Here is a 27,261-nt window from a genome sequence, read left to right as displayed (position 1 = left end):
ATGATTTTAATTCATAGTTGCAATGTCCAGATCATGCAGTGACAATCAGTCAGGATTTTTGGAATGGATGATAGTAATGGTAGGTGTGAGGGAGCAAGTACCTCAGCTCTGAGACATCAATGTGCTGTCAGGCATTACAGGATGTAAGACATCTGAGTGACTTTGCTTCCAGAATAAATAACATGGTGTCCATGTGACACCCAATGGGGCAATGCTTGGCTAATGTGCCAAAACACTCATGTGCTTACCTATTGAGTTGCCTATTTATTTTGCTGGAAAAAAAACTTGCCTTTGTATACATTCTTTCATAACTTCAGGATGTCCCAAAGCATTTTACAGTTGAAGAAGTTCTTTTCAAGTGGAGTCACTGTTGCAGTGTAGAAAATGCAGCAACCATTTTGGACACAGCAATATGATAATGACCAGATAATCTGTTTTTGTGATGTTGATTGAGGAATAAATATTGGCCAGCGCACCAGGGATAACTCACCTGCTGTTCTTTGAAATAATACATGGTATCTTTAACATCCACTTTAGAAAGCGAACAGAGCCTTGGGTTAATTTCCCATCCAAAGATGGCACAATTGAAAGTGCCACACTCTCTCATAGCTGGACCAGGAAGATCAGCCTAGATTTTTGCGCTCAAGTCTCTGGAGGACACTTGAATCCACAACCTTATGATGCAGAGGTGGGAGTGCACCCAACTGAGCCATTCTTAGCTTTATTGATCTATTGAGGTTATTGACCTTATTTCAACATTGCAATAGACCTTCCATTAAGATGCCCTATGAACATTTTTGTTATATTCTGATTAGCCCAATTTTTGTCAATTCAAACATCCAAATAGTAAAATAATTAGTTCCTCCCTTAACATTTTTTTTTTCACATACAGGTGAGAAACAACTTGAAGTAGAAATGATGTTGAATGGTGATGCTTCAGATGAGAATAGCACTTTGGGAGCAATTGCAAGTATCCATGAACCTTCAAATTCTCATGCCTCTGACAGTTGGCAATCTGCTATAATAATTTATAACAGTGATGACAATCAGACATCATCGGATATTACCCTTGTGACTGTCAACCTGACCAATTTTCCCACCCAAGAAGGTAAATGTAGTTGTTGGCATGTTAGCCATGTTAAGATCTGTTAAACCCAAATGTTTTAAAATGAAGTTTTTATTTCAAGTTCTGTGGCAGGAGAGACCTGTTTAAGTTGGATGAATTGCACATGAACAGAGTTGGGACCAATATTTTTGTGGGCAAGTTAACCAGTGCTGTGGGCAAGGATTTAAACTAATTTTTCAGGCGATTGGCCACCAAGAAGGAGTATTAAAAAATAGAAACAAGGTACACACAAAAAGGTGTTATTTAGTATTGGAGTGCACATCAAAATCATAAGGGTTCTGGACAGAATAGATAGGGGAAAACTATGCTGATTTAAAGTAAATGGCAAAAGAACCAAAGGCAACATCAGCAAAAATCTTTTTTACACTGTGTGCGGTTAGGACCTGAAATGCACTGCCTGAGAGTGTGGTGGAGGCTGGTTTGATCATGGCTTTCAAAAGGAAATTAGATAATTAGCTGAAGAAAAAATTTGCAGGGAGTGAGACTAACACCAATGGACAGCACCAAGGAGAGGGCGTGCTGCTGGGGTCACAGAGGGGCAATGGCGCATGCTCCAAAGGGACTAGCCGAGGAAAAGGAAAGGGAGGTGGGCTGCAAAGAATGTTCAGGGGTAGGAGAGAACTTAACTGCCATGGGCCTGATCCATCCAACCTTCCTTGTGCCCCACCCTCACCCCAAGGAGGAGGGAGGGAGGTCATAGAAACATAGAAAATAGGAGCAGGAGTCGGTCATTTGGCCTTTCAAGCCTGCTCTGCCATTCAATATGATCATGACTGATCCTCTATTTCAATGCCGTACTCCTGCGCTCTCCCCATACCCCTTAACACCTTTAGAGTCCAAAAATCTATCTATTTCCTTCTTAAATATATTCAGTGATTTGGCCTCCACAGCCTTCTGTGGTAGAGAATTCCATAGGTTCACCACCATCTGAGTGAAGAAGCTTCTCCTCATCTTAGTCCTAAATGGTTTACCCCGTATCCTGAGACTGTAACCCCTTGTTCTTGACCCCCAGCCAGAGGAAATATCATCCCTGCATCCAGTCTGTCCATCCCTGACAGAATTTTAAATGTTTCAATGAGATTTCCTCTTATTCTTCTAAACTCCAATGAATCCAGACCTAGTCGGCCCAATCTCTCCTCATTCGACAATCCTGCCATCCCAAGAATCAGTCTGGTGAACCTTCGCTGCACTCCCTCTATGGCAAGTATATCCTTTCTTAGGTAAGGAGACCAAAACTGCACACAATACTCCAGGTGTGGTCTCACTAAGACCCTGTACAGCTGCAGTAAGACACCCTTGCTCCTGTACTCAAGTCCTCGCAATGAAGGCCAACATACCATTTGCCTTCTTAACCGCTTGCTGCACCTGCATGCTTGCTTTCAGTGATTGGTGTACAAGGACACCTAGGCCCCTTTGTACATCAACATTTCCCAATCTATTACCATTTAAATAATACTCTGCCATTCTGTTGTTCCTACCAAAATGGATAACTTCACACTTATCAACATTATACTGCATCTGCCATATATTGAGCCACTCACTCAACCTGTCTAAATCTCCTTGAAGTCTCTTAACATCCTCCTCATCACTCACATTCCCACCAAGTTTCGTGTCGCCAGCAAACTTGGAAATATTACATTTGGTTCCCTCATCCAAATCAGTGATATATATTGTGAATAGCTGGAGCCCAAGCACTGATACCTGTAGTATCCCACTAGTCTCCGCCAGCCACTCCAAAAAAGACTAATTTATTCCTACTCTCTGTTTCCTGTCTGCAACCAATTCTTAATCCATGCTAATATGTTACCCCCAATCCCATGTGCTTTATTTTTACACACTAACCACTTATGTGGGACTTTATCAAAAGCTTTCTAAAAATCCAAATACATCACATCCACTGGTTCTCCCTTATCTATTCTGCTAGTTACATCCTCAAAGAAATCTAGTCAGTTTATCAAACATGATTTCCCTTTCATAAACCCATGTTGACTTTGTCTAATCCCACTGATATTTTCTAAGTGTCCTGTTATCACATCTTTTACAATCGACTCTAGCATTTTCCCGACTACTGATGTTAGGCTAACCGGTCTATGATTCACTGTTTACTCCCTCCCTCCCTTTTTAAATTGTGGGGTTACATTTGCTCCCAATCCTCAGGCTTGCTACTTTTTCTAGCAGGGGCTAATGAGCAGCAAGGGGGCCAACTTCCAGGTGGGCATGACTGAGAAGGGCACCAAGGGCATGCTAACAGGCTGCTCAGCGAAGAAAGGCCTACCCCTGGGCGAGAGTGCACTATACACAGCTCAACTATCACCAGATGTCCGAGTGACAGTGTCAGCGCAGACCCTCCTGGAGGCACTCCAGAGAGGTGGTAGTGGATTTATGAGCCATGTTTCAGGATGAGATCCATGGAAGTTGGTGGATACCCAATGCCACTCCCTCTGAAAATCACTGTGGCTCTCAACTTCTATGTCTGCAGATCTTTCCAGGGATCCACTGGGTACATGTGTGTGGGATCTCACAGGCTGTGGCCCAATGGTGCATCAAGGAGGTAACCAGTGCCACATTCAAGACTATTGGCCCTACCGAACAGACCCAGACAGTCAGGTGAAGAGGCTTTGAGCACATATCAAAGGTTACAATGCAAATTAAGAGCTCTTGGTGTAGGGGGTAACATATTAGCATGGTTAGAGGATTGGTTAGCTAACAAGAAACAGTGAGTAGGCATAAATGGGTCATTTTCAGGTTGGCAAGATGTGATGAGTGGGGTGCCACAGGGATCAATGCTGGGGCCTCAACTACTTACAATTTATATCAATGACCTGGAGGAAAGGACTGAATGTATGGTTGCAAAATTTGCTGATGACACAAAGATAGGCAGGAAAGAACAAGGACATAAGGAGCCTTCAAAGGGATATAGAACGGTTAAGTGAGTGGGCAAAAATTTGGCAGATGGAGTCTGATGTGGGAAAATGTGAAGGTCTCCACTTCGGCAGGAAGAATAGAAACGCAGTATGTTATTTAAATGGAGAGAGATTGCAGAACTCTGACATACAGAGGGACCTGGTTGACCTGGTACATGAATCAGGAAAAGTCAGTATGTAGGTACAGCAAGTGATTTGGAAGGCAAATAGAATAATGTTGTTTATTGCTACAGAGATGGAATATAAAAGTAAGGATATTTTGCCACAGTTGGTGGGACCACATCTGGAGTACTGTATACAGTTTTGGTCTCCTTATTTAAGAAAGGATATAAATGTGTTAAAAGCAGTTCAAAGAAGGTTCACTCAACTGATACCTGGGATTATAGGAGGGTGGTTATCTTGTGAGGAAAGATTGGACAGGCTGTGCTTGAATCCATTGGTGTTTAGAAGAATGAGAGGTGATCTATTGAACCATATAAGATCCTGAGGGGACTTGACAGGGTTGATGCTGAAAGGATGTTTCCCCTTGTGGGAGAGACTAGAACTAGGGGATACAGTTTAAAAATAAGGGGCCTCCCATTTAAGATGGAGATGAGGAGACATTTTTTCTCTCGGAGGGTCGTGAGTCTTTGGAACTTTTCCACAGAGAGCGAGGGAGGCAGGGTCAATAAATATTTTTAAGGCAGAGGCAGGTAGATTCCTAGTGAGGGGCTGACTGCAGCGCCCATCAGTGGCCACCACTTCTAGGGTAGAATCTTATGGTGTGCGGGCTGGGCAGAAGCGGGCGGGGGCTGGCGCGGAGCCGATTGCCACCTGTGATCGGCTGTGCACCGCCATTTTACACGTGTGGGCCAATTAAGGCCCGCCCAGTGTAACACGCGGCCGGTAGCGCTTCCCTGTGCAGGCGGGGGGAGGAGGGAGAGTCGGGGTCATGCGCGCAAAAGAGCGCAGCAATCTCCCTGAGGCACGGAGCTTCCTCAGGAAGACTGAATAGATAATAGAAGTTTTTTTAAAATAAAGTGAAAAATTATTTAAACATGTCCCCTCTGTCACATGAGCTGGGGCATGTTTGTGAAGTTTGCAAAATTTATTTATTAATTTTATAAAACCTTAAGGAACCCTCATCCCGCCCGTGGATGAGGTTTCTTGGAAAACGCAAAGGCCGCTTGGGCTCTTCGCCTGCCCACCAACCTTAAGGTTGGACGGGCAGCGTTGTTAATAGGGTAAATTGCTTTCTTAATGGCCTTAATAGGCTTTTGACAGCTCAGCAGGCGCACAGCCATCTCCGGCGCGTGCCCACCTAACGAAATATCAAAATGACGCACGATGACGTTGGGATGCACGCCCGATGTCATCTCGCGTCATTTTACGCATTGGGCCCGCCGCCACACGCCGACGGCAATATTCTGCCCCTAGTATCATCTGATTCAACCCTGGGAGGTGGGACATTCTCCCACATGCGGGCAGTGCTCAAGCAGTTAACAGCCTGATGGCCATTAAATCTGGTCATAACTTCCTAGCCCTGCAGAGGCAGGCTCGCCCCAACTTTTCAGCAGCAGCCAGGGCCACTGCCTCTGCAAAAAGTTGTGAACAATGTCATCTGAGAAATATCTTCAACTGCATGCTGTTAGATTAACAAAGCTGACCCACATAAGATATATGGCACAGAAGCAGGCCACCTGTTTATTCACCAAGTGATATTTATTCTGAGTTCTTACAGCATGCATTCTGGGAAGGTTCTGTAACTACTCAAAAGCTCTCTAATAAGAACGCTTGATTCCATGAACTAGTACACTGTACCTTGTTGTAAAGCAGTAGGATATAGTAATGTAATCTATCGCAGAATACATTCTAAGATGCAACAATGATGTCATCTTCATAGGAAGTAGCAACATATGGTTCAGAATACTTAGCAGGATAATTTGCTCACAGATAAGATAATAAGCAAAGTTCATATTTACCATTTAAAAGAACATAAGTTTTGTTGATTTTATTTTGTACTGATCAAGGTGAGGGCTTCACTGCTGGGGAATAGAACTTTTGCCTAATTTGGATGTAGGTTAAAGATAGGACCACAACACATTAGCTCCAATTCTTTAACCTAAGCTGCTGTTAAGCACAGCTTCTGCTGAGAGTTCAAGATCAAGAAGGAATTCACCCAAAAGTATCAACAACAAAGGCTTCGAGATTAGGGATGTTATAATCAAATTTAGGAGTTAAGGGCTTTCTACGTAGCCTCGTAGATGTGCCTTAACCGTAATGCCTGATAGAGCTCCCATTACGCCATGGGATTGTTTTCATATTCTATATTATAATTCTGCTACATTATGGATAATTTTGTACCATTGGCCCACACCCACAAAGAACTGAACTGCACTGCACATATTCCAAACTATTTCATGTAGGATCCTTATAGCCAACATAGAGGAAATTTCCATGCCACAAGTTGGGTGAATTAAAACCAATCAGTAACAAATCTAAAGAATTTAAAAAGCTTTCCTAATGCACTACATTCCTTACATTTTTTAAGGGCAATTCTTTGAATTTACTGTATTAGATAATAATCCAGAATTTTTAAATCCAATAGAGTACAATGCAAATTGATTTCTGTTCTGTTTAATCTTCCTGTAGAACTTGTGTATGTAATTTACCATCTAGACAACAAAGACACGAATCCTTACTTACAATGGAAGAATTTTGGAAGGCCAGATTTTCCAACAGTGGAACAGTTTCATATTATCAGAGAAATGGAGGTTTTACTTCAACTTCTATTTTACTATTCAATTATAGCATTCATAAATTTGCATAACTTAAGCAATATAGAATTATTATTTATTTATACTTATGTTGGGAGTTCTGTGCACTAAAAATAATTCTGTATATTCAAATGCTAGCTTTGCATGTAGTAACATGTAGAAAACATTGTTGGTAGATCTTGAGGAATTTGTGCGCATTGAAAGCTCAAAGGAATATTCTGTACTTAGTGGTTTCATTTATTTTACAAATATCCATTCACATTCTAATACATCTCTTGCAAGCCATGGGTTCAAAATTCCATAGCCCTCCTCTTTAAATTTCACTGCAATTCCAGCAGGAGAAGTAAAACACAAACCAGTTCCTGAAAAACAAGGGCAGAGCCTCCATGCATCTGTACAAGGGTATAGATACCAAGGAAGCAGGACCAAGGTTGTGGACTGCCCACACTGGGAGTTCCCACTCCTGTCGTAACTTTGGAGCTTGGTATGTCAAGTGACAAGAGATATGTAACCCACCTGCACGATTGAAATGGGACTACAAGGGGATTCAGCCCTGTAAGTGGCTGTTCTACGTTACAAAAAATGATGCAAGTTTGTCAGTAATTCAACAGGTCTGTTTGTTTGCTAAAGTATGATGGAATATGAAGCCTGACTCTTGTGTTACCATCCTTGCATAGATCGTCTGATTCTATATAGGTGTTTTTTTTGCCACCCTTTTCATATCTGTATCAGTATACTATTGTTTTATTTATATTTATATATATTTTATTTTAATTAGGATCCTGTGGTTAAGGGACCAATACCATTTCCTCGAGAAGGCAACCTCATTCTGAAACTGCATCTTCCCATTCCCTCCGTGTACCTGTTGCATATCTGTGCAAAGCCTGAAAGGCCTCCAAACCAGGTTGCAAATTGAATTTTATAAATTCTTACTAGACTAAAAATCTCAACAATTTTGCTATGTAATTGGAAATATAGGCTTTATTGTTTTTGTGCATGGACAGTAAAGAAACAGCTCACATAATGAATGCCCTGTAATTGAATTGAATAGCATTGCAATCAAAACTTTAAATGACTTAAGATCATCATCTGTATTTGGTTGCTGATAATAAAGTTAATAAGAGATTAAATTCCAATTTGTAATATAGAAAATTATAATTTTTCACTTTTTTGCATCATTACGGAGCTGCTTGTTTAAGTGATACATTACCTGAGGAAACAATTTGATAATATAGAACGAGAGTACAAAATTTCTGGGGTTTGAGAGCACCGGAAGTCCAATTTCTACCCAGGGACCAGGCATTTGAGGAGGAAACAAGAAATGCCAGGATTCTGCACTATTTATAGTAGCTGTTCATATCCTGGTTCAGGGGGCTGTAACCAAATCTTTTGCCTCCTCCTTCTTTTCATGACAGAAGGGCATGTCTGGGATAGCCTCCAGACTTACAGGGCTGAATTTAATGGAACCCACCAGAGCGGGCATGATGGCGAGGAGCACTGAGAGAATTGGTTAGGAGTACCCATTTCCGATTCGTGGCATGGGGAAAAACTTGTTCCCAATTTAGCGGAAAAGAGAAGGGCCCAAAACGGGAATGCGGGATTTCAATTAGAGTCACTTAAAGGCAATTATCCCTGGGCCCACCATCATTTAATGGTGGCTCAGCGATTTAATGGGACTTGCACTGGTTGCCTGTGAGTCCAGAAGGCTACCCAATAAACCCTGTTGATTTTTGCCTGCAACCTCATAGGGTGGGGTCTTAATTCTCAGGGACCCACCATCGGGAAAGGGCCCTGCCCTTGCATCTGAATCCCTTCACCCCCGATCGGCGAATCCCACCCCGTGACCCCCCAACCCGCTCACTCTCATCTAACCCCAGGGATCTATCAATGATCCCTGGTGTAAGCCTCAGTGCTTTACCAGCAGCAACCACTGCCCCTGATGGTGCTGCCAGCAGTGGAGAACTGCCAACCTCTTATTGGCCAGCAGCTCTTGGAGTGGGATTTTCAGCCTCCGTGGCCCTTGATCACATGGGAAGCCCGATGCTGGCCAGTTAAGTGCCTGATTGCATTTAAATGGCATCAGGCCTCCCAGACAGAAGTGATGTGGTCTCCCACAGGTTCTCCAACTGGCAGTGAGAGGATTCATACTGCTGGAACTAAATCCTGCCCAATATCAGTTTATTATTTTTTATCGAGGCATAGCCTGTATCTGTAATAGATTAAATTAATCAACTGAAAACCATTTGCAGTCAGTATTAAATGTTGTATTATCATTTGATGTGTATACCATGTGAATGAAAAAACATACAACGACTACTAATTTCTTGGCAATCCTTTGTTGTTGTATATAATTCAACTGAGCGTTTGAAAAGTTTACATATTACCAAAGAAATACAGTGTCTAACACAATATTATAAACAAATTTCTAATTCTCTTCACAGACTAGTGGTGTGAGCTTCATACCACTGACTCTGGGTCAAGTGGCTGTTACATGGGATGATAATTATGTAAATTCAAAGTAAGTACTTGAAAATTGAGATTATCAAAAAATCAACACAGGCACAATGTTAGGGGAAAAAATGAAGCCCATGGATTTAAGGGCTGTGGTTGCATAAATGTGAAATTAGTTAAAGGACAGAAACAGAGTAGTGGTGAGCAACTGTTTTTCAGACTGGGAGCAGTATATACTGGTGTCCCAAAGGGGCCAGTGTTGAAACCACTGCTCTTTTTGAGATATATTAATAACCTGGGTCTGAATTTTCCGGTTGGTGGAGCAGGTGCGGGCAGGCGCAGATCTGATCGCTGTCCAATATCGGGTCCGCGCCGCCATTTCACACGGCGGGCCAATTAAGGCCCGCCCAGCGTATTTCTCAACTCCCGAGGATAGCGGGAGTGGGTCAGCATGCACAAACCACCGGGTCCAATGGCGACCCGTCAGCCTGTTTAAATGAAGGCCAGGAAGCCTTTTCTAGGCTGCTCGCAATGGCAAGTGCAAGGCCACAGCACTGGGCTTCTGGTGAGCAGGCCAGGTCGGAGGATAGGGCAGCGGGACAGGCCAGGCAGGAGGGTAGGGCAGGGGGGCACTGTGCCCCTTGTTTTTCGGATGACTGCCTTGCTGCCCTCCTCGAGGAGGTGGCAGCACGATGGGAGGTGCTGGTCCCCCAGGACGGGAGGAGGAGGCCCCCCCACATGACCAAACGTGCCTGGGAGGAGGAGGCGGAGGTGGTGAGCTCCCGCGATGTGGTGCGGCGTACCTGGGTCCAGTGTCGTAAGCACTTAAACGACTTGTTGAGCTCTGGCAGGGTGAGTATCATGTTGGCATTGGTCACTTAACCCAACAGGTCGGCTTACCCCCTGGTGCCCCCACCCCCCCAAGTCTGAGTGTAGTGACTGCATTGAATCATTGACGGCTTTTGTCCTTTTCTGGGTGGGCAGCAGATACTGCCCATGCTGAGGTGAGCCTGAGAGGGTGATGAGGAGATGTGTTTTGCCCCGCAGCATGAGTTACACTGAGTCCCACGTGACTGGTGTGGGGGCAACCTGGAGGAGCTGCACCTAGGTTCTGTGTTTGAACTCCAGGACATGCCCTAGTCAAGGTGATGAGATGGCGGGAGGGGAGCTTCAAAGTGGTGTGGCAACGAACCATTTGCTGCGATCTGCGCTCCACGTGCTTGCGCCTCCTTGCTATGGAAGGATATACCATATGGTGCCTAATGTGATATATGCAGAATGTGTCCAAGGGAGGGGTGGGGTCTGGGGAACAGGCCTAGCATCTTTGTGTGCGTGCTCGGCAGCAGTGGGGTGAGGATGCTCTGGAGCCCTGATATGTCCCACTCTGGTTGGGATGGGCCGTTCGTGAACAGAGTCCATGTGCAATTTTCACTAATCAATGCTCGTCTCTCATTTTCAGGAGAAGAATGCTCATAACGTGGCAGAGCATGCGAGGACTGGCAGCGGCCAGACGCAGATCGCCATTCTGAGCCGTTTCGAGCAGGAGGCCCTGGATCGGAGAGGCGCCATGCGCCCAGGTCCACTGGTGTCGGTGAGGCTGGGGTGCCACGGCCAGGTATTTATGCCCAACAGTGAGGTCAGCATTGTCCTCACAACAGCCATAGCACTGCTGAATATTAAATGACTTAATTTTGAAACATGGCTGGACCATTGGTTATGGAAGGATGAGCGCATAATGAGCCGGGAGACAGGGATGAACTTTGTCATTGTGTGCACGCTCACTGATCCACTATTCTTGTTCTTCCTTTCAGCATCTTCGGAGCAGGGCTGGGAGGAGGAGCAGCAGAAGCCCCCTCTCACACCTGAGGGGCCTGAAGTCTCACCAGCATCACACTATTTCTGCGAGGCAGGCACCAGCGCAAATACCAGCACTTTGGTGGGAATTCGAACAATGGCTACTGTCCCGGGGCACAGCGGTGAGGGCACTTCACAGTTGCTGGAGGAACTGGCAGAGACAGAGAGTGCCCATGGCGCCAGCAGTCGGAGGACTGCAGGGGACCAGGCACATGCTTAGTCAGTGCCTGAAGATGTGCCTCTGGAGTCGTCTGCAACGCAGCAAGTGCAGGAAATGCGGCCGGGTGTGTGCGGGAGCATCTGGGGGAGATACATGAGGTTATGCTTGGCTTGGTGTCCGTGGCGGAGGAGTCTACGCGAACGCTCGCCGAAGCAATCAGCCACATGTCCGAGCACCATGTGTCCTCCATGGAGAGGGTGGCGACTCTCGTGGAGAGGGTCCTCCAGGAGACCCATCAGAGTTTCCTGGGGATGCGCTCTGAGCAGCAAGCCCTCACATCGGCATTGACCTCAGCTGGTCAGTGCCAGTGTGGGAGAGGATGTGGGCATCAAGTTTCCCAGCTCGGTGCCCATCCATCCATGGTGAGTAGGGAGGTCTGAAGCAACCTCACGTCGGCGCAGCAGCTGCCTGTCATCTCTGCAGGCTCCTCTCAGGGCGCTCCATTTGAGGGCGGCAGCTCCTCCGCCCCTCTCCCAGTGACTGTAGCATCCGGTGTGTCTGCGATGACTGGGGAGATGCCAGCTGTGGAACTGGCAGTTCCCTCCCAGGCGGGGCCAGCACAAGCTCCACGGGCAAGAGGACAACCGCCATGGTCATCAAGGCCAACAGGACGGCAGAGTCATCAGGCTGGCTCAGGTGCCACTCCGAGCGATGGGGCAGCACCAAGACATAGCACCCGGAAACAAAAGTATAAGGCACCTTCGGCACACCACAGGATTTTCACTGGTGCTTTTGTGTTGGCCCGAGGTGAGGCCCTTATGATTTTATTTGATTTGTAACACTATTGTCTATTTTTTTGTAATAAGTTGCTTTGCTTAACACATTAAATTCAGATATGTTACCATGGCTGAGGGTGCCTCTTTTCTTCTGCATGTGTATGCTTTCCAAAACTGTAATGAGTGCTTTGTTGGACATTCAGTTTTATTAACAAGGCCCTTAGTTATTGTTGCTAACCTGGCAGATTTTGCACTTAGGTGTCGAGTATCGAGCCTACAGCCCAGGCTTTTCCTAGTGGACCATCTGTGGCGTGCTAGCTGAAGGTTCATCAGATTAAAGCCTCCCGGGTGTTCCTGCCTCCCTGGAGTAGTCCCGGGTCTGCGTCTACACCCTCAGCATTTCCCTATGCGTGCTCATCCTCGGACTCACTGCTGGACTCATCGTGTGGAGCCGCAGCCCCTGCAAAGACGTCTTCATCGTCCACTGCGTCGCCCCTTTCCAGCGCAAGATTGTGGAGAGCACAGTATGCAACCATTATCACCGAGACATGATCTGGGGGGTACTGGAGTGTGCCCCCTGAGCGGTCCAGGCATTGGAAATGCATCTTGAGAAAACTGATGGTTCTCTCCACCACAGCCCTTGTGGAGGTGTGGCTCCTATTTTATCACTGGTCAGCTTTCGTTCTTGGACGGCGGAGAGGCGTCATGAGCCACCTTCTGAGGGGATAGCCCTTGTCACCCAGCAGCCATCCATCCAGCCGGGCTGGAGCACGGAAGAGCCCCGGCACCTGGGAGTGTCTGAGGGTGTAGGCGTCGTGGGAGCTGCCTGGGTACCTTGCTTAGACTTGTAGAATCAGCATCCTGTGATCACACACTATCTGCAGGTTCATGGAGTAGAATCTCTTCCTGTTAACGAAGGCACTGGGCTCACCTGCTGGCGCCTTGAAGGCCACATGTGTGCAGTCTATTGCACCCTGGACGCGGGGGAAGCCAGCAATGGCCGCGAAGCCTCTGGCTCGCTGTGTCTGGCTTGCCTGGTCCCAAAGGAAGTGGATGAAGGTCAATGCACGTCTGAACAGAGCATCTGTAACCTGCTTGACACAAGTGTGGACAGCTGATTGGGAGACACCGCAAAGATCACCCACCAAGCCTGGAAGGAGCCAGAGGCATAGAAGTTGAGGGCAGCTGTGACCTTTAGAGCCACTGGCATGGGGTGTCCACCCACACAGTTAGGGGAGTTCTCAGGCCCAATCATCTGACAGATATAGTTGACTGTCTCCCTTGAGAGACGGGGCCTCCTTCAGCACTGCACCGCAGACATATTGAGGTAGCTGCTTCACTGCCTGTAAACCCTGGCAGCAGGATAGTGGCGTCTTCTGCGGCCCCTTCCACCTTGGACTTCCTGTTGGCCCTGCCTACGCCTGTCCTCCTAAAGGTGGCTCCCCTGGAGGCTGAATGTGCATTCCTGGCCTCCTCCCCCTTCTAGCCCTCCCTTCCTCCTCAGAGGAGCTGCCTCCAGTGGACAGTTCAGCTCCCATTCCTAGGCTAAGGGAAGGCTTCCTGAAATCTGCAGGCTCAGAAAAGATTCCTTACTGCAGAGTGCTGACCTGAAGGTTAAGAATCCAGAAAATGCAGCTGGGATGCGTTTTGAAGTATTGCAGATCACACAGGCAAGTTTGAAAAACTTTCAAAAATAAATACTTGACAGAGCACATTCGCGACCCCACTGAGTCTTCTTATCCCGCCCGTGGATGAGGTTAATACAAATGTGTCCTACCCGCCTGCCCATTGCTCCCATGTGCTGACCTGAAGATTGCACGGGCACCGAAAAATCGGCATCGATTGAACACTCAAGGGCCTTAAGTGGCCCGATACTTAATGGCGGGACGCTTGCCTGACATCACCACGTGTCATTTTACGTGCGGATGTGCGGGGCCCGCCCCCATATGACAAGGGGAAAACTCTGCCCCTGGATATACAGGGCATAATTTCAAAGTTTGCAAATGACATAAAACTCACAAATATATGACCTTGGTAGAGACCAGTAATGTTTTTATTTTAGTTCTGGAAATCTGAAAACCCAGGTATTTACTAAAAGAATGGAGCCACGAGGTTCACTATTTACAACAAAATAATTTTACTACACAAAAATCAAATAACATGAATATAATAACTACACTCTATATTAACTAGTCATTTATGTTAAATATATTAATAGTACAATGAACGCAGTTGCTTTTACTCTAAACCAAACTTCTTAATTCAAATTTCCTTCTAAACCCATTTGAAATATATCCCCAAAAAACTCAAGTCAGAAACTTATCAGAAATTAGAAGATTAACCACTTGGTCTGAGCACTGTTTAAAAGATTTGTATAAGGATCGAGATTTCTTGGGCCTCCCAGTTACTTCCATGAAGGTTGTCCCTTCAAATCTCATCCAACCGTCCCACACTTGTAAACTTCCAGTTCACCACAGAACCCTCCTGGTTCTAATGTTGTTTAACTCTGGAGACTTGCAATTAGAAACTCTCTCTCTCCCTCTTTCTCTCTCTCTTCTAGCTTGGCTATCCTAGAAGTCCCAAACCACTGTTAGTAGAGTCCTTCAATTATCAAGGGATTTAAACTCTTTTAGCCAGCACACAGAATTTCAACTGAATCCTGGTTGAAAGAGATGTTCCCTGCACTCAACTTGTTCTAAACTAAGCTATTGAAAGAGAATCACACCCCAGGAATGTAATCTGCCCTGTAATTAACTTCTTGTTGATCCTTTTTCTATTGTTAATCTCCCAAGCAGCTTGATCACATAAACAGCTCCTAGAAGCTAGTTGCTTTTTTACAAGAAATCATCTTGCAGAGAAACCTAACTCTTAAAAGGACCATTACCCCGCATAAAACAAATTTTCCTCAAAAGCCCATGGACTATCACAATAGTTATTAGTGAGGAAGATAGCAACAGACTTCATGAAGACATAGGCTGGTGCATGGGCAATAGTATGGCAGATGAAATTTAACACAGTACTGTGAAGTGATTAACTTTGGATGGCAATCTTCCTGTGTGTCTGCTGCCCTTGTGCTCCTGGATGGTAGAGATTGTGGATTTGGAAGATTCTGAAAAAGAAAACATGGCAAATCACCGTGCTATTTGTAGATGTTACACATTGCTGCCATTGTGCGCCAGTGGTGGAAGGAGTGAATGTTTAAAATAATTCCTTAAACATTAACCAAGCAGCGCCCCTCCTTCAAGTCACACACCATCCCAACTTGGAAATACATCGCCATTCCTTCAATGTGACTGCGTCAAAATCTTGGAAATCCATCGCTAATGGTGGGTCTACCTACACCTCAAGGACTTCAGCGGTTCAAGACAGCAGCTTAACACCATCATGGGGTACCCATTAAGTGGGCTGCTTTCTCCTGAATGGCGTCGAGCTTCTTGACTGTTGCTGGAGCTGCATTCATGCAGGCAAGTGGAGAATATTCCATCACACTCCTGACTTGTATCTTGTAGATGGTGGACAGGCTTTGGGAAGTCAGAAGGTGAGTTACATGCAGCAGAATTCTTAGCTTCTGACCTGCTCTTGTAACCACTGTGTGTATATGATCTGTACAGTTGAGTTTGGGATCAGTGGTAATTGCTCCCCCCCACCCTCCGCCAGAGAACTGATGGTAGGGGATTTAGCGATGGTAATGCTTTTAAATGCCAAGAGCAGATGGTGAGATTCTCTCCTATTGAACATGGTCATTGCCTTGTATTTGTGTGATACAAATGTTACTGGCCACTGATCAGTTCAAGCCTGAATTTTGTCCATGTCTTGCTGCATGCAGGCACCGACTGCTTCAGTTTCTGAGGAATTGCAAATGGTACTGAACATTGTGTAAAGATCAGTGAACAACCCAACTTCTGATCTTATGATGGAGGGTGGGTCATTGATAAAGCAGTGGAAGAGTCACTACCCTGAGGAATTCCTGCATCAACGTCCTGGGACTGAGATGATTGGCCTCCAACAACCATAACTACCTTCCCTCCACCATTCTCGCCCCAATGAAGCGGTAAAATGCCACTCCAAAATTCCTGGCCACTTAACAAGAAAAGTGCCCAGGGGCCACCCTATAACTAATTAATCCTCAGGATTTCGAAAGGGACCAATGGTAGGCAGACTGGTGGCTGAATGTCTGGTCTCATTTGCACTTCTGCTGGCAGAGCGCAACTCAAGGAACTTTGTGACCTTTGGTTCTTACCCAGCACAGCATGAAGGTCCAGACATTGGATTATACTTGAATCAGAGTGTGAATTCAACACAAATGCTGCATGCACTTAATGAGGCTAGTACCAGGACTACACATTGTTGATCTGCTACCTTCTTTTGTTTATTGCTAACGAGTTGTAAGAATTAATCATGACCCATCATGAGCTCACCAAACTTAGGAAGTACGAAGTTCGGGCAATGCAAACGCCAGCCAGGCAGAGTCCTTTGCAAGGAGGAAATGAGGAAGGGTGGCAAGTAGTGCCTGGTAGCAGCCTGCAAATGAATGTGAAGTCGGAACAGGCACTTTTTCTCCTCCTGGCTCCACAATAACTGAGTAAAAATATTAGAAATTACCCTTTAAAAACTGCAAATTTGGCTGGCAGGTGCATGAGTAAACTGACCAGAACATTCACAGTGCATGCTGCAATTGGTCACTAATTAATTTTGGAAAGGGAAGTCCTGAGATGAGCTTCCATCCTATATCCTTTCCATGATCAAGAACGCCAACTTCCACCTCTATAACATTGTCTGTCTCTGTACTGCCTCAGTACATCTGCTGCTGAAACCCTCATCGATGAAGTTGTTACCTCAACTATTCCAACACTCTGCTAGCCGACCTCCCATCTTCTGACCTCCATAAATTTGAGCTCACTCGAAACTTTGCAGCACATATTGCAACTCACACCAAGTCCCATTCACCCATCATCCCCGTGCTCACAGATCTACATGGGCTGCTGGACTGACAACACCTTGATTTTAAAATTCCTCTGCGACCTCACCCCTATCTCTAACCTCCTCCAGCACTAAAACCCCTCAAGGGCCCTGCATTCCCCTGGCTGTTTGTATTTCCCTGATTTAAATCGCTCCACCATTGGCAGCCATGCCTTCAACTGCCCAAGCCCTGTGCTCTGGAATTCTGTCCCTTAACCTCTCTTCCTCTCTCTCTTCTTTTAAGATGCTCCTTACAACCTACCTCTTTGACCATGCCTTTGGTCATCTGTCCTAATATCGCCTTAAGTGGCTAGGTGTCAAATTTTGTTGGATATCACTCCTGTGAAGTGCATTGCGGCATTTTATAATGTTAAAGGCACTTTATAGACGCAAGTTGCAGTTATTGAAAATGGCACATTAGGCTGGGAAATTCACTCCCTGGCTAACTGGGAACATAATTTAATGTCTTAATTTATTGAGTTACATTATGCTTAGAAACACTTCCATGAGCTGCATCATTGACATGATTAGGATAGAATGCACGTTTTTTGAATTTTAGGATAATTGAAGCATTTTATCAGTTTATTGCAAGGCATCTGTATACTATTCTAAAAAAAAGAGCTTGCATTTAAATAATTAAATTAATGTTCCAATTTTATCTCAGAGCTGGTAGTAATGGAAATCATGCAAGTTCCCATAAAGAGTGGACAAATGTTTGAAATGTACAAGTCCCTCAGCAACTGAAAGACAAGTTAATATTTCAGCTAGCAACCCTAGATAGATTGGGAAATGTTGGGTGTCCTTGTACACCAATCACTGAAAGCAAGCATGCAGGTGCAGCAAGCAGTTAAGAAGGCAAATGGTATTTTGGCCTTCATTGCGAGAGGACTTGAGAACAGGAGCAAGGATGTCTTACTGAAGCTGTACAGGGCATTGGTGAAACCACACCTGGAGTATTGTGTGCAGTTTTAGTCTCCTTACCTTGAGAAAGTATATACTTGCCATAGAGGCAGTGCAGCGATGGTTCACCAGACTGATTCCTGGGTTGGCAGGATTGTCGTATGAGAAAAGATTGGGCCGACCTAGCCTATATTCACTGGAGTTTAGAAGAATGAGAGGAGATCCCATTGAAACATATAAAATTCTGACAGGGATGGGCAGACTAGATAGAGGGAGGATATTTCCTCTGGCTGCGGGGGTCTAGAACAAGGTGTCACCACCAAAATGGTGGTAGACCATTTAGGACTGAGATGAGGAGAAACTTCACTCAGAGGGTCGTGAACCTATGGAATTCTCTACCACAGAAGGCTTTGGAAGCCAAGTCACTGAATATAATTAAGAAAGAAATAGATTTCTGGACTCTACAGGCGTCAAGGGGTATGGCGAGAATGTGGGAGTGCGGCATTGAGATAGAGGATCGTATTGAATGGTGGAGCAAACTCGAAGGGCCAAATAACCCTATTTTCTCCTCCTCCTAGTTTCTATGTTTCTAACCCTTTATCATAACTCTGCATCATGAGGTAGGTCTCTACCTGGAATTTTAACTGGAAACTTTCTCATTTCAGATGCTTAAGGGCCTGCTGTTTATTTCTAACATTTCCTATTTCTAACTCAGATCTTCAGCATTTGTAGTTTTTTAATCTTTCCTATTATCAATGTTTGCCTAACAGAGAAAAAGAGATCTTTTATATGAAAATTATCAGAAGAATTCTTTAGAAGTTTAAATTTAGTAGGGGGCCAGAACATTAATATCACATGCCATTTTTAAAGGGGAACTTCATTTTAAATATAATTTTAAGCATTAGCAACTCATTATTTGTCATTTCAAATGTGAAGTAAAGATGTGTGTGCCTTAAATATTCTTTTTTGATTAATGCAGATGTTTGAAAACATTTGAAGTGGAATTTTCAGTTGATGGAAAAATTTACAAAAGAATCAATGACAAAGATACTTTATTTACCATTTTTGTATACTCTCCACTCAACAAGAGAAAAGGTTAGTTTTAATTTTTTATTTCTGTCTCTGCAGTGAATTTAATCTAAAGTAAAACGGTCTAAGGGTATTTGACCATGATCTACATCTGATTTACAAATAGCATAGTCCCATGGCAGGCGATGAATTGCAAATGAAAATCGATGAGTTGATTTGGGGCTCACAGCTGCATATGCAGCTCCCAGACAACTGTGGGATCAAAACACAATTGTAATTTTTTGCCACATACAATATTGGATAAAATCAGGTTCCTTTCTCCCCCCATCCTCTGCTGATATGTTATGGGGCTTCCAGGTGGACTGGTCCTAGCAAAAGGAATGTAACATTTACACCAGAGTAACTAGCTCACTGGATTTTACGATAGCTCTTTTCGTAAAAGCATATCCACAACATAAAGAAAAAAGACAAGACTCTTGTTTCTGTGTCCTCCCCTTTTTTTAATGATTATTTCTCATGAGATTCTTCTCCCTGAGCTTCTCTCATATAGCTGACTGAGATAGTGGACCATAAACCTCTTCCAAGACTTTTGCCATTTTAGAACCAGTTTGCTGATAGAATTAGTTTAAGAAGCCAAGGGTAACTTGTCCTTCAGCTTTTCCTATCCTAAACGAGAAATGTCTCCATGTTCCTGTCATTAATACTTTACCTAACTTGGCTGAGATTAAAAATTTCATTTTGCGGTAAATATGTGAATATTAAAAGATTTTTGACAGTTTACAGAAATACTGAGGCCTGGTAATTCCTGGTGCAATGGTCCACTGACATAAATGCAGCAGAGCAGAAAGAAGTGTCTGTTGTTGCCCAAGACTGGGATTTGGAGTGGGATAATTAGCACAGGCAGCATTGACCATCAGTATCTTCAATATTACATCAAATAGATCTAATAAAAAGAGAAATTCGTAACTCTTCAAACATGAAGATGTCAGACAGGATAAAAGCCAGCTGGTCCATCCAGCTTTTCCCAGACAGTGTGATAGATTATTCTACACATCAAAAGATGCTCTGTGCTCCCTGGTGCTATGTCATCTCCTGGGAGAGACAGGAACAGAGATCAAAAGCCCAGGGCCTAATTAGGGGAGTAAAATCCGGCAAATTCTTCTGATTCCTTTAGGTGATCGAATCCAGACTAGGAAACAACATTAACCGTGACATATTAATTGGTACCTGGCTCTTGTACGATGCAATCTCCATCCAGCCAGGAGCTGGTCCAGCTGTCTGTCAAAGTATGCAGTGAATCAAAATTCACTACACTAGCTGACAGCTTATTCTTTAGGTTTACTATTCTCTGAGAACTGAAGAACTGCCGAACATCTAACCTATTTCTTTCCTGACATATTTTATACTCATGATCCTTGGATATCCCTTGTCTATTTAATATCAATAATTTGTCAGCTTGGATTCACCTAGTCCTTTCATTACTTTGTAGATTTCAATCAAATCACCCCCAAGTCAATGCTTCTAGACCCAACTCTTTAAAGTTGGGTAACTAAGGTATTTTAAGTAGAAATTGTCCTTGTGAATCTCCCCTAACAACTTTTTCAAAGACTCCATATCATTCACCATGTGAGGAGATGAAAACTTGTCATTGTGTTCTAAATGAGGCCTTACAAAGGACAAAATGGTATGTTTTGCTTTACAATGGTTAATCCTGTGAATGCAGCCCAATACAATATTTGTTTTATGTATGGCTTCATAGCATTATTGTGATCCTTTATCATTGTTATAATCATCAAGATAGCAAGATCTTTTTCTTTAATTGCAGGCTTCAGCTGTGTTCCTTTGTAAGGTTTAAGCTGCTTAGCATTGGTCCTGCCCAAATACACAACAGTGCACTTGTCTAAGTTAAATGCCATTTATTCACCTGCACAACAGGATTTGCTTGCAGTTGCTTAGTCTCATCCACGGTGTGATGCAGAATACCTGCTGTGGTAGTTCATGGAGGGTTGCCTTGCTTCATGCTTTATGTAGAGTGTGCTTCTCAAACTATATAACCACTTGTCTCTTTCTAACAATGGTCCCTTGTAGACTATGGCTAATTTCCAAAACAAAATAACCACAGTGCGAACATCCACAATAATCTTCATAATATCCATGAACTTGTGGATTATTCTTCCAACTCTTTCAACTAAGTCCTTAGTACAAATAATAAAGAACAAATGTCAAATAGTATCAAAGTGAAAGAAAAAACATACAATTTGGCAAAGATTAGGAGTAAGCCAGAAGATTGGGAAAGTATTAAAAACCAACAGAAGATGACCAAAAAAAATAAAGAGGGAGAAAATAAACTTTGAGGGTAAACTAGCAAGTAATATAAAAATGGACAGTATGAGCTTCTTTAAATATATAAAAAGGTAGAGAGAGACCAAAGTCAATATAGACCCCTTAGAGAATGAGGCTGGGGAAATAATAATGGGGAACCAGGAAATGGCAGAGGAGTTGAATAAATGCTTTGCATCAGTTTTCATGGTAGAGGACACTAATAGCATTCCAAAAATACTTAATAATCATGGGGCAAAAGTAGGGGAGGAAATAAATACAGTAACTATCACTAAAGAAAATGTACTAGGGAAACTAAAGGCCAATAAGTTACCTGGACCTGAAGGGTTGCATCCTCGGATATTAAAGGAAATAGCTGCAGAGGTAGGGGATGCACTAGTAGTAATCTTCCAAGAGTCCTTAGATTCTGGAAAAGTCCCAGAGGATTGGAAAACTGCCAGTGTAACACCCTTATTCAAAAAGGGAAGGAAACAAAAAAAAACAGGTAACTATAGGCCAGTTTAACATCTGTCATTGGGAAAACGTTGGAGTCTATTATAAAGGATGTAATAGCAGAGCAGTTAGAAATGCATAATCTAATCAAGCAGAGTCAGCATGGCTTCATGAAGGGGAAATCATGCCTGACAAATTTATTAGAATTCTTTGAGGAAATAACAAGCAGGATAGATAAAGGGGAACCAGTAGATGTAATATATTTGGATTTCCAAAAGGCGTTCGATTAGGTACCACCCATAAGGCTACTTAATAAGATAAGAGCCAGGGTGTTGGGGGTGGTATATTAGCATGGATAGAGGACTGGCTAACTAATAAAAGAAAGAGAGTTGGGATACTGGGGGCATTTTCAGGATGGCACCCTGTAGCGAGTAAAGTACCACACGGATGAGTGCTGGGGCCACAATTATTTACAATTTATATTAATGACTTGGATGAGGGAAATGAATCTACTATCGCCAAGTTTGTGGATGACACAAAAATAGGTGGGAAGTCAAGTGGTGAGGATGACTTAAGGAGTCTACAGAGGGATATAGACAGCTTAAGTGAGTGGGCAAAAACATGGCAGATGGAATATAATGTGGGAAAGTGTGAGGTTATGCACTTTGGCAGAAGAATAGAGGAGCTGAATATTATTTAAATGGAGAAAGACTGAAGAAAGCTACAGCACAGAGGCATTTGGGGGTCCTCATGCATGAAGCCCAAAAATCGAACATACAAGTTCAGCAGGTAATAGGGAAGGCATGTGGAATGTTGGCCTTTATTTCAAAGGGAATGGAGTATAAAAATAGGGAAGTCTTGCTAAAACTATACAAGACACTAGTTATACCACGCCTAAAATACTGTGAACAGTTTTGGTCCCCTTATCCAAGGAAAGATATACTGGCATTGGAGGCAGCCCAGAGAAGGTTCACTAGGTTGATCCCGGGGATGGAGGGATTTTCTTATGAGAAGAGATTGAGTAGGTTGGGCCTGTACTCATTGGAGTTTAGAAGAATGAGAGGCGACCTTATTGAAACATAAAAGATTCTTATGGGGCTTAACAGGGTAGATGCTGAGAAGTTGTTTCCCCTTGTGGGAGAGTCTAGGAGCAGTGGGCATAATCTCAGAGTAAGGGGGCGTCCACTTAAAACAGAGATGAGGAGGAATTTCTTCTCTCAGAGGGTAGTCAGTCTGTGGATTTCTTTACCACAGAGGGTTGTAGAGGCTGAGTCATTAAGTGTATTCAAGGCTGAGATAGACAGATTTTTAATCAGTAAGGGAATAAAAGGTTATGGGGAAAAGGCAAGAAAGTGGAGATGAGGATTATCAAATCGGCCATGATCTCATTGAATGGCGGAGCAGACTTGATGGGCCGAATGGCCTAGTTCTGCTCCTACTTTTTATGGTCTTATAATACCAACCCCTAAAGGTCAAAGGCAACCTATTACCAAGCAGATTGGCAGCCATGATAACAATTTGCTGGTTACAGTTATGCAGACATTTCTTTATGCATTTTAGCAGCTTCCCACTAATTCCAAAAGATTCTATATTGTGGATGTACCTATTGTGACGTAACTTATCAAATGCCTCCTAAAAATCCAGGTAAAAAATGTCTACCTCATCTAATTGGTAAGACATTACCTTCTCTGCCAGGAGCTGTGTTGGCTGTTCCTAACGACTCTCACTCTGGGTAATTCTCAAGGTAATTCAGGTCTATAAAGCAACAAAAGGACTAGATTATGTGCAAACTGGCAAATTATTTAAACTAAATAGATTATCCAAGGATCATGAGTATAAATTATGTAATGGGGCAAATAGATTAGATATTAGGCATTTTTTGTATTTCCAGAGAATATATTGAGTGCTGATCCACTTTATGTCTTTAAGAAAGTTGTCTGGGGCAGAGATTGTGTTATAAAAAGGGTAGGTATCAAATACTGGGGGAAAAATTTGGTTCCGTAGCTTTTGCAGCTTCGTAACACTTAAAAGCGAGGTCTGAGATTTGTGTGCACACTTCTGATGGGAAATACACTGGATGCCATCTTAGTGAAGAGGTTTGCCCACACGCACCTAATAACCGGCAGCAGTGAGCAGACCAGGCAGGTTGTGGTGTCAACACAGCCAGTACTGTCATTTTCGAATGCTGGGCTCCAGCCTTAGCCTCACATAGCTGAACATGATGTTAATGAAATGAAGGACCCCACTCTTTCCTCCACCAGCTATTTAAAGAAATTGTGAACTACTTACAGGTTAGTTGCTGGATTATTTCATCTTGCTGGTGGTGAAATTTTGTTGGCTGCACTTTACAGCTGCCCAAGGGCAGAATGGCCGGTGGGGTTGTGGGCCGTAAAATTGGGCGCCATGGCACTGCTGGTACAAAAGAGCTGCCAGCCATTTGATTAGCTGGCACCTCTCGGATACAGGCATCAGTCCCACCTCAAACCAATTAAAGGCCCAACGGCCATTAAATGGCTGTGGGGTGATCTGACCAAACAAAGGTGGGCTTGCCCCCAACTTTGACGTCCCCATCCTCCTCATAAAATCCAGCCCAATATGTTTTTAGAACTTCGGTATACTTATCTAAAGTTTCAGAAGTCTACAGAAAATGATCAGACTGGGGCTGAAGTACTTTGTCATTCATTGAAAAATTTGCACTGAAACAAGCTGCTTCAACACATGGGTAGCCTTGTAGGCCTTGCTCTGGGAATTGAACATGATGAGAATGAAGAGAGCAAGGAGAAGGGGAAGGAAGGCTCTGAAGGAGGCCACACCCTCAGGGGTCTTTAGGGAGCCATTTTCTTACCTTAACTCTAGCAGGGGCCAAAGCTTGAGATGCCTTCACTTCACAAAAGAGACCATGACTGAAATCTGTCGACTGCTGCAACCACAACAGCATCCTCAAAGCGGGCAAGAACAGCATTACCTAGGGCTGTCAAGGCAACTGACTGTGGATCATAACTCTTAAGTGTCTATCTCCCAGCATATACCTCCTAATTGGAGATATAAATAATATCTCACAGTTTGAAGTGCACTGCTACATAAGGGAGCTTACTGAGGCTCCCTGTACACAGACAACTTCCTCCTCAAAACAAATTTAGCTGTTTGGTCTAAATGGAGCAGAATCCTGGCAGAACAAGGGTCCAGACTATATTCCAGCCAATTTCCCAGGTGTAAAGAATACATATGACACTTCCAGGAAATTAGGGGTCTAAAACATTTTCCTTTCTTTCTCTGACAGAATTTTCACAGGTGTCTGGTTTCTATCGTATTCGTGCAGTGGATTATTGGGGCAAGCCTGGAGCCTACTCACACCCTGTTAAATATATTGAAGGGAAACATTAAAAAAGTTTGTGAAGAGCAATTGCACTACCTGTGATGGAGAAATAAATACATATGCTTCCTCTAAAGGGGTAATTTTGTTGAATATGATCTGGGTATTTTACAACCACAGATATAAAATAATTCTTAGTTTAAAGTGAAATCTAGCATTAAATATTTTTCATTAAGTTTCATACTTTTTTTAATCTGCAAGTTGCACTGAAAGATATAATCTGTATTTTTTGTATCAAAAATAGCAATATCCCTGAATTACATACAAACTAGGAACAAGAGTAGGCCACTCGGCCCTTCAAGCCTGCTCTGCCATTCAGTAAGACCATTGTTCTAACCTCCCACCTACCCCCAATAACCTTTCACCCCTTTGTTAATCAAGAATCTATCTACCTCTGCCTTAAAAATATTCAAAGGCTCTGCTTCCACTGCCTTTTGAAGAAGAGAGTTCCAAAGACTTACAACCCTTTGAGAGAAAAAAAATTCTCCTCATCACTGTCGTAAATGAGCAACCCCTTATTTTTAAACAGTGACCCCTAGTTCTAGATTCTCCACATCCACCCTGTCACCCCTCAGAATCTTAACGGTTTCAATCAAGTCACCTCTTACTCTTCTAAACTCCAGTGGATACAGGCCTAACCTGTCCAACCTTTACTCAAAAGGCCCATTCCTGGTATTAGTCTAGTAAACCTTCTCTGAACTACTTCTAACACATTACAACTTTCCTTAACTAAGGTGACCAATACTGTATACAGTACTCCAAATGTAATCTCACCAGTGCCCTGTAGAACTCAAGCATAACCTCCCTACTTTTGCATTTAATTCCCCTCTCAATAAACGATAACATTCCATTAGCTTTCCTAATTATTTGCTGTACCTGCATACTAGACTTTTGTAATTCATGCACTAGGACACCCAGATCCCCCTGAATCTCAGAGCTCTGCAATTTCTCACCATTTAGAATATAAGCTTTTTTTTTTATTCTTCCTGCCAAAATGGACAATTTCACATTTGCCCACTTTATACTCCATTTACCAGGCCTTTGCTCACTCACCTAACCTATCTATGTCACTTTGTAGCTTCCTCATGTCCTCTTCACAACTTACTTCCCTACCTATCTTTGTGCCATCGGCAAATTTAGCAACCATACCATCTGCCCCTTCATCCAAGTCACTTATATAAATTGTGAAAAGTTGAGGCCCCAGCACTGGCCCCTGTGGCACTCCAATCCTGCCAACCAGAAACTGTTCTCAAGGCTCAATCTCAATTTGAGGATAATACAATTTAACAATTCTTGAAATGAATTTAAACCCTTGATGAAATTACATTCCTTTAATCACATTTACCTTTTGTTCTCCATATAATTAATTTAGCAAAAAACAACTCAACTTTGAAAAGCATCCTTCACTGTAAATTACTTTATCTGGAGCATAATTGAAAAGTATTGGTTTTGTAGCATCACTTATCATGTAAAAAAAGATGTTATCCTGTCAATTTATGATTATATATCCAAGTCTATTTGAAAATGAACTATCTCATTCTAAAGCAAAGCCTCATTACACAAAGTTTCGAGGATGTGGAATTTGCTCCCAGGGTTAATGGTTGAGGCAGGAACATTGAAGTTTAGATTAGATAGATGGATGAAGGAAAATAGTTTGAAGGAATATGAGAATAAGGTGGGTAAATGTGATTCGAACTAATTGCTTATGTGGAGAGTAAAAGTCGGCACAGCCTGGTTAGACCTGTTTCCAAGTTGTAACCTCTATATTTCTGTGTGTATTTTAAACTAATATCCTAAAATAAATATATTTTTCCTCATGCATGTGTGTTTTTCATTGTAATCTAGGCATCAGCTAAAAGAGTAAAGTCAATTAGGAACATAGAAATTGCTATGCCAAATAAATACCAAGGCCATCTCGTTTGTTACTTATTTCTCATTTCTGGTTTCATTACTTTACATCTTTAGTTATCCCTTTACCTGTGGCATCTAAAGCACAATTTCTGACTGTTATTCTACTCTCTTCCCTTTGTTTGTTTTCAAACTATAATTAGTACTACCTTTTCCACATTAGAGTTCTCCTCATTTTCAAAGTCCTTGTCACCGGCCTATTTATCCTTTCCATAAGGATCCTGATCCCAGCCCGGTTCAAAGGTCCCAATAGTTCCCTCCTGTTCCAGTACA

At 43.3% G+C, this 27,261-nt stretch overlaps 1 protein-coding gene across 5 annotated transcripts in view; it reads left to right on the top strand.

The window, feature by feature from the left end:
• Positions 1-26,890, top strand: part of idua (alpha-L-iduronidase) — a 377,462-nt gene extending 350,572 nt beyond the window's left edge. For all 5 annotated transcript variants that reach the window (XM_078540394.1, XM_078540387.1, XM_078540376.1 and 2 more), the window contains 6 exons: positions 893-1,108; positions 6,682-6,803; positions 7,585-7,710; positions 9,248-9,324; positions 18,886-19,001; positions 24,988-26,890. In XM_078540394.1, coding sequence (XP_078396520.1) covers positions 893-1,108; positions 6,682-6,803; positions 7,585-7,710; positions 9,248-9,324; positions 18,886-19,001; positions 24,988-25,091 — 761 coding nt within the window. In that variant the 3' untranslated portion in view covers positions 25,092-26,890. The remainder of the gene's footprint in view (positions 1-892; positions 1,109-6,681; positions 6,804-7,584; positions 7,711-9,247; positions 9,325-18,885; positions 19,002-24,987) is intronic.
• The last annotated feature ends 371 nt before the right edge of the window (positions 26,891-27,261 follow it).

The sequence above is a fragment of the Cetorhinus maximus genome, chromosome 1 (genome assembly GCF_964194155.1).
Source record: "Cetorhinus maximus chromosome 1, sCetMax3.hap1.1, whole genome shotgun sequence".
NCBI classification, from domain to species: Eukaryota; Metazoa; Chordata; class Chondrichthyes; order Lamniformes; family Cetorhinidae; genus Cetorhinus; species Cetorhinus maximus.
The sequence above is the reverse complement of the archived record's forward strand: the minus strand, read 5'-3'. Positions and strand labels throughout refer to the sequence as shown.